At 37.1% G+C, this 8,427-nt stretch overlaps 1 protein-coding gene and 1 pseudogene across 1 annotated transcript; both read right to left on the bottom strand.

The window, feature by feature from the left end:
• Positions 1-3,646: 3,646 nt before the first annotated feature.
• On the bottom strand, positions 3,647-6,445 carry LOC115983658 (annotated as a pseudogene).
• Positions 6,446-6,645: 200 nt separating this feature from the next.
• Positions 6,646-7,664, bottom strand: LOC115985057. The gene is made up of 2 exons (XM_031108028.1): positions 7,648-7,664; positions 6,646-7,270 (listed from the first exon to the last, which is right to left on the bottom strand). The coding sequence occupies exons 1-2, from the start codon at positions 7,662-7,664 to the stop codon at positions 6,646-6,648; spliced, it is 642 nt and encodes a 213-aa protein (XP_030963888.1).
• Between the last annotated feature and the right edge of the window lie 763 nt (positions 7,665-8,427).

The raw sequence follows: 8,427 nt of genomic DNA, 5'->3' as shown, positions 1-8,427 counted from the left end.
TTGTTAAAGAGGTAATGTATTCCTAGTCCAAGTGGGCATAGCAAAAGAGTCTGATAAATAGACAATGATACAAAGAATTTGATAGCTTTGGCTTTTGGCCCAAGGGTCCTCCCTATGGAGAGGGAAAATAGAGCATGAAACCAAGAGAGAGAAAAATGTTTTTTGCTTAGGAGGAATGCAAGAGGAAGGAGAGAGTAAGGTACTGTCGCCTTCGAGAAGACATAAAGAGAGTATGAGCAAGAGTAAAGAAAGAGGAAGCCGCATAAAAAAGAAAAAGAAGAGAGAGAAGTAAAGAGAGAGCTGCTAAGAGAAAAGAAGACAACCAAGAGAGAGTTGTGCGTGGAGAAGAAAATAGAAAGAAGAAAGCAAAGTATTGCCGCTTTTGAGAGAGATAATTTGTGTGTGTGAGAGTAAAGAAAAATAAGAGAGATTTTTTCTTTAACCATGAGACATACACAAGAGTTATTGTAATTGATTTGATAACAATGAAATCATTTGGAGTTTGTCCCGTGGTTTTTCCCTTCAAAGAGAAAATGTTTTTCACGTAAATTTTGTGTTCTTGTGTGTGATTGTTCTTTTGGATTGCTAGTATTTGTGATAATATTATTTGGGACCCAACAAGTAGTATTAAGCTAAGGTTAGAGTAGAAGCGATGGTCGGAGAAGAAGGTAAAGCTTCAGGAATTGAAAAGTTTGATGGAACAGACTTTAGATATTGGATGATGCAGATTGAAGATTATTTCTATGAGAAGAAATTGCATTTGCCTTTTTTGGGGAAGAAACCTGATACTATGAAGGGTGAAGAATGGAACCTTCTTGATAGACAGGTATTGGGAGTTATTCGATTAACTCTATTAAGATCAGTTGCTCACAATGCTGTGAAAGAAAAGACCAATAATGGTATTAGAGCTTGGTTGATTTAGTAGATGACTCTTTGTGTGAATTAAGATGGAAGAGAAGGGATTGCTTTGATTAAGGTGGAGCTATTCCAAGAGGAAAAGATGACTACTTGATTAAGGTAGGAGCTATCCCAGGAGGAAAGAAGATTGTTGAGGACAATTGATGGAATTTGAGTCAAGGTGAAGATTGTTGGGAAATTGTCTCAAATTACAATTATGACTTGGAAAGCCAATTAAGTTTCCTAATTGAAGAAGGAAAAATTAATTAGGGTTTCCTTATTGTAGAAGGAAAGACTATTCCTTGGTGTGGAATGAGGTCTTTTCCTTATTAAAGAGGTAATATATTCCTCTTTGTGCAAATTAGATTTGAGCTTATATAGAGAAGTGAAATAAGTTATCTAATAGTACATCTATTGAAAAAGCTTGAAAATATGCTAGCTTTGACATGATACTCGAACAAGAAAAAAGAAAGTGATGATAGGACATGAAAAAGATGCACATTTAAACAAGAAGAAGAAATCGATTACTAAAAAAACACAGGATGTATGTGGAAAACCCTAAAGAAGGGATAAAAAATCATGATTTGAGCAAGAAGGTAACATTCTTAATCTACTCATCTTGAATTATGTGTAAAAAGAGACCAATTTCTTACAATCATGTTATCTTTCTTTCCTATCAACTCTTTACTCTTCTCAAAATATCTACTTGGGTTCTTGCCCTAATAGCACAACTACATGTTCCTCTTATACTCTAAGGAATGTGGCTGAGTACAAAGATAGGTGTCAAGTCATTATTTTTTATTTTGGACATTTTCACAACTGTGATATTATCTGCTGGCTAAAGGATAAGAATTGGACCCATAGGTAGGTGACTTTGCCACTGCTTGGGAGATAAGTCTTGGACATTGAGAGGGACATCAAGAGTACTGTGATTGATACACGTGTCTTTGAGGTGGCTCATCATGCATTCAACCAATAAAAGGGTGTCCCCATAGCCTTTGACCTTAGAAAGTCACTAACTCCCTTTTTGATGAGTGCTTGAGTACCATGTCAGGTGCAAATTTTACTTCCTTCCCAAGGTAGCCACACCTTTAGCACAGACCAAGACAAAATCCCTTAGCCAATGCTTCCTCTCCCCTTGCTCACAACCATTCCAGGTGTAAGGTCCAGAATCAACCACTTATGCATTCTCCCATTCTTTAGTGGTGTTATGTACAATTCTTAATCCAAGAGGGAATAGATTTCTTATTAAAGAGGTAATGTATTCCTAGTCTAAGTGGGAATAGCAAGAGAGTTATAAATAGACAATGCTACAAAGAATTCGATGGCTTTGGCTTTTGTCCCATGGGTGCTCCCTATGGGGAGAGGAAAAATAGAGAGAAAATGGTTTTTCTCTTGGGAGGAACACAAGAGGAAGGAAAGAGTAAGATACTGCCGCCTTCAAGAAGACACGAAGAGAGTACGTGTAAGAGCAAAGAAAAAGGAAGCCACACAAGAAAAAAAGAAGAAGAGAGAGCAGCCAAGAGGGAGCCACTTAGAGAAAAGAAGATAGCCAAGAGAGAGTTGTGCTTGGAGAAGAAAATAGAAAGGAGAAAGCAAATTGTTGCCGCCTTTGAGAGAGATAATTTGTGTGTGTGAGAGTAAAGAAAAATAAGAGAGATTTTTTCTTTAGTCAAGAGATATAAAAATTATTGTAATTGATTTGATAATAGTGAAATTATTCAGAGTTTGTCCCGTGGTTTTTCCCTTCAAAGAGAAAGGGTTTTCCATGTAAATTTTGTGTTAATGTGTGTGATTGTTATTTTAGATTGCTAATATTTGTGATAATATTATTTGGGATCTAACAACATCAATAGTTTGAAAAAAAAATTGCAAAATAATTTGTAACTTTAGCATTATCCGCCTCTCCACATATTGATCATTGATCAAATATTGACCAACGTTCAAATTTTTCCATATTGACATTTCTTGTTCATATCAGTCGTTTCCCATCCTTTTTTTTTTTTACTTGGATTCCGAATTCAGGATATATTTTCAGTTTAAGGCTCTTGATTAGGACATGTTTTTGTGAATAATTTTTTTGTATTATTATTTGTAATTACAAGAATAATTCTTGATTTCATGCAATCGAAATAACTAAAAATACTATGTAGCTCATTTTCAAGGTCACAATCCAACGCAGGAAAAATGTACTTTTACCTAATAAAAAAAAGCGTTAATTATATTTTGTAGAGAATAAATTCAAAATCGCAAATGATGTACAATAAGGAGCATGCAATGATGAATGTCCATCTGGTAAATGTTAAAATGGGAGTTGGAAGGGCGAACAACGTAAATGTAAGGACGATAGAAGCTTCGCGTGGGATCGTGATACAAGGGCCAACCCAGTTTGTTAGTATAGTATTACACAAGGATCCCAGATTTTTTATTGTTTGTTTGTTTGTTTGTTTGTTTTTTTTGTTTTTTTTTTTTTTAACCCACTCTTACTGCATCATTGCTCATTAATTTGCTCCTGATATATTTTAAGCTTAAAAGCTTAGACCATGGCTGTTAAAGCTTCACACTATCTTAAATGTCTCGGTACAACATGAAAACGGAAGTGATAAGAGTATTCTTTTACAATATCCATTTGTTATGTATTATTCAAATAATTATTTCGTTGACACTTACATACATGTGCCTTAGTACATGAAATTTATCAGCTTCTTATTACTATTTAGAGGGAAGGGAATACATTCTTCCTCTTCTTAATTCATGGACAGAAAGTGATAACATAGTTGGGTGCACCAGAGCAAGTAAATGTGCTGTTCTTGTCATCATAAGCATAGCTATAAGCTTGAGGACATTGCTGCTCAAAGATCTGAGAGTAGCTTGTGGGTGGACATGTTTCAGGCTTGTCATATGCGCCAGTGCAACAATATTGTGGTTCATTGAAAGCGGTACATGCACTCTTGCAAGCAATAACGCTCCCATCAGACCCTTTCACTTGCAACTCTGCTGGGCAAGCCGCGCGTTCACGTTGGCTGGACAGCTTGAGGCTTTGCATTCGCCAGTTCCGCCTTGTGTGGCTACTGAAACAGGTAAGTTGAACCCATCTACAAGGCTAACATCATAGAATTCCATTCCACCATCGGCGCCTATGTTGATTTCTACCAAAGAAGCTGGCGGAGCTGCACCGTTACCATTGCATGAAACCTGACCAGAGCCTACATTCTGCAGTAGCACAGCTGAACCTTCCGGAGCTGTCTGTGGAGCATAGAGTTTGTTAAATATTAGCATTGATACACCATATTGAATATGCTAGTATAGATGCGGAAGTGAAAGCATAAAGTATAAAATATAATAACACACGAGGGTTACGTGGTTCAACCTAACAGCCTACATCCATAGAAGAAACCCTAAAGGGCTATATCAATAATATATTATAGTGTAGTACAAATCATGTATTACAATGAATCATAACATGTGTATATATAGTAGACTAAACCCTAAACTAATAGATTTCTAGTACAAGTAGGAGACTTAACTTGCACACAAAGTAGAATTAGACTTGGGCTTATGCTAATGGGCTAATATATCTCTAACACCTCCTCTCAAACTCAAGATGGAAGCTTGATGAAATCTTGAGATTTGATAAAGTTGAGAAGATCCCTTGAATGAAGTTTGGCTCTGTGTCGGTAGTTTGAGGAAGGCAATGGTCTTGCAGGGTTGATGCGACTTCTAACGATGGCTTGACTATACCGAAGAGTTTTGACGGCAGCAGTAGAAAGCCAAAGAAGATGAACGCAGCGAAAAAAAACACTGAGAAAAATAAAGATTGCTCTTAAATATACCGCAAGGACAGAAAACATGGCCACAAGAAGGTGGCTCTGATACCATGTTAAATATTAACATTGATACACCATGTTGAATATGCTAGTATAGATGCGGAAGCGAAAGCATAAAGTATAAAATATAATAACACACGAGGGTTACGTGGTTCAGCTTAACGGCCTACATCCATGGAGGAAACCCTAAAGGGCTACATCAATAATATATTATAGTGTAGTACAAATCCTGTATTACAATGAATCATAACATGTGTATATATAGTAGACTAAACCCTAAACTAATAGATTTCTAGTACAAGTAGGAGACTTAACTTGCACACAAAGTAGAATTAGGCTTGGGCTTATGCTAATGGGCTAATATATCTCTAACACCTCATCTCAAACTCAAGATGGAAGCTTGATGAAATCTTGAGATTTGATAAAGTTGAGAAGATCCCTTGAATGAAGTTTGGCTCTGTGACGGTAGTTTGAGGAAGGCAATGGTCTTGCAGGGTTGATGCGACTTCTAACAATGGCTTGACTATACCGAAGAGTTTTAACGGCAGCAGTAGAAAGCCAAAGAAGATGAACACAGCGAAAAAAAACACTGAGAAAAATAAAGATTGCTCTTAAATATACCGCAAGGACAGAAAACATGGCCACAAGAAGGTGGCTCTGATACCATGTTAAATATTAACATTGATACACCATGTTGAATATGCTAGTATAGATGCGGAAGCGAAAGCATAAAGTATAAAATATAATAACACACGAGGGTTACGTGGTTCAGCCTAACGGCCTACATTCATGGAGGAAACCCTAAAGGGTTACATCAATAATATATTATAGTGTAGTACAAATCCTGTATTACAATTAATTATAACATGTGTATATATAGTAGACTAAACCCTAAACTAATAGACTTCTAGTACAAGTAGGAGACTTAGCTTGCACACAAAGTAAAATTAGGCTTAAGCTTATGTTAATGGGCTAATATATCTCTAACAGAGTTCGGGCCCAGAATTGGCCTTTCCATGGAGCTTGGACATCTATTGCTGAGGATGCTGTAGATGCTAACTCAAACCCAGTAGTTGATAATGGAGGTTTTTGATCCGAAGTTAAGGTTCCGGGCCAGACGGTATATGGACAGTTGTTTGTGAAAGTTATTCTAGCAGAGTGAGCACCTGCATGCAACATATATAAACGAAAATCCTTGTCATCATTTTGAAAATGAAAACAAAACCTGTATTGTAAGCAGCAAATATATGTAGCAGATGCAACATTAATTCTAATGTGTAGATACACGTACGTATCATGATGATGCATGGTTATGATTCAACGGGGTTGCAATTATTTTTTATTATCAAAAGTAAATAAATAAGACTCGTGATGAAAAGAATGTGCATGAACTCTATTCCTTCGCGGGGTTTCATGACTCTATTGCGTGGCCAATGTGATGATGAATGGGGCAAAAAAACCGGATGTTTTTTGATGTTTTCGAGAAAATATTCATCACAAACAAGAATTTTGTAATTATTTTGGGTGTATATCAAGCACTTTTAAAGGATAAGAGAGAGAGTTTTGGACGATGCAATGTGGGATAGTGATTAGTGAGGAGGCATACCAGATAGGAAAAAGAAAGCCAAGGTAAGGCTGTAGAGTGCCAGGGTTTTCATCATTGTATGATATCGTTGCTTTAAATTGGTGGTATATAAGAACTAACTAGTATGATGAACTTGAATGTGGTATGGTGATAATAATTTGAAGAATTTGGTTGGGTATATATAGAAATTGCGAATATCAATGCGGTCCATGCGGGGAAACTTGGCTTGGAATTTTTTTTTTTTTGGGTCATTTTCTTTTAGTGAAGGCTTGGACTTTTCAGTAGGAATACTTATTTATTTATTTATTTTTTTTAGAAAGAGTTCAGGGATTTTTATTAAGGTAGGCTCCTTAAATCAGCCTGAAATACTGGCTCAACATCTGGTGGAACATTCTCCATCCAGACTAAAAAATGAGGCGAAAGAATTGCTCTTCTCGCTAATGAATGAGCAACTGAATTACAATTCCTACGTACATGCGAGAAACTTATATCTTGAAACATTGAAGCATAAACTCTTATATCTTCTGCAATTTTCCCAAATTGTGCCAGGGACTTTGAGGTAGTCTGGAGTGTCTTCATGAGAATCTCACAATCACCCTCAAGAATTACTCTATCTAGACCACAGTCAAGAGCTAGTTCCAGCGCTTTCCTTGCTGCCAATGCCTCTACTTCAACCACTGTACCTGGGAGGGGAATCTGTTGAGAGGATGAAACCATGATGAGCCCGTTCTCATTTTGAATAGCTACCCCTATGCCAGCCCGCTGTTCCTTCATGAAGAGAGCGCTGTCGAAATTTATCTTACAAACCGAACTAGGTAGTGGCTGCCACTGTGAAGAGCTGTCTTGTCGATGTGGCCCCTGTTCTGGTCTGAGCACTCTTAAACTCTTGCAGTTTGTTTCTTGCTTGCTGCAGCACTTGGTCCAAAGGGATTGGCCCTTTGCCAAGCCATAAATTGTTTCTCTGGTTCCACAAAAACCACACCATCGTAGAGAATAGTTCCGGGTCCCTATTTTCTGCAAAAATACATCCTAGCAAGTCTATGAAATTTGGACATCGTTTTAAACTATCCACCTTCCATATGGGCACCTTTTCCCAAAGAGCTAAAATTTTTGGGCACTTAAAGAGAGCATGTACACCATCTTCCACTTATTGTCCTGGTGATCGTTAGAGTCTTTTATACGGCTCCAAGGTCGCTATTTCGTTGGAGAAACATAAAGATCAAGGAATTTGGTATATTTACAACAACGGGTTCTCTAGAATGACTGTAATTGTATTATGTTGAGTAGACTTTTGCTTTTTATTCAATTTAAGAACGTGTGAGGCTGAGACGAACTAACCGGTCTAGTTCACCCATGACTTGTGGCCTGTTTGGAAGTTTAGAGAGGGAGTAGAGGGGAGGAGAGTAGTGGGAAAGAGAGTAGAGGGGAATGATTCCCCTCTACCTTGTTTGGATGTTTTTAAAATTAGTAAGGGGGAAGGGAGTAATTAGCCCTTCCCCCTATTTGGATGTTTTAAAAATTAAGATAGAGAGGAGAGGAAATGATTAAAATAGACAAATTTACCCCTATTTGATAATGGACTTGCAACATTGGTCTATTATTAATTTAGAAAGGGTAATTTGGGAAATTTATCTACTCTACTCTCCCTCCAAATTTCTCAAATTTGGGGGAATTAAAAATGAGGGGTTAGAGGTGGTTGAAACCCCTCCAAACCCCTCCAAACTCTTCCCTCTCCTTCCTTAAAAAACTTCCAAATAAGGTAATTGAATTACTCTCCCTCCCTCTACTTTACTCTCCCTTCTTTTTTAAACTTCCGAACAGGCCATTAATGTAGCATCCATAGGTTTTCACTAGGGAAATTGAAGACAAACCTATTCAATCTGTATGTCATGCCGACTCTAATTTATCTGATTTCAAAGTGAATTTTTGCGCATTGGTTGAACTTTGAACCCGGGCGGCTTGAGATGTTTTTGTGAGTTTTACGGATGAATTTGGAGTGAAAAAAAAAATATATATATATATATTCTTTCACATTTGTTCATATAACAGATAAAAGTAACTATGAAAACAGGGAGGTGAAATAGTGGATGGGTAAGAACCAAAACCCTTTGGAGTTAA

This window comes from Quercus lobata, chromosome 4 (assembly GCF_001633185.2).
Source record: "Quercus lobata isolate SW786 chromosome 4, ValleyOak3.0 Primary Assembly, whole genome shotgun sequence".
NCBI lineage: Eukaryota > Viridiplantae > Streptophyta > Magnoliopsida > Fagales > Fagaceae > Quercus > Quercus lobata.
The sequence above is the reverse complement of the archived record's forward strand: the minus strand, read 5'-3'. Positions and strand labels throughout refer to the sequence as shown.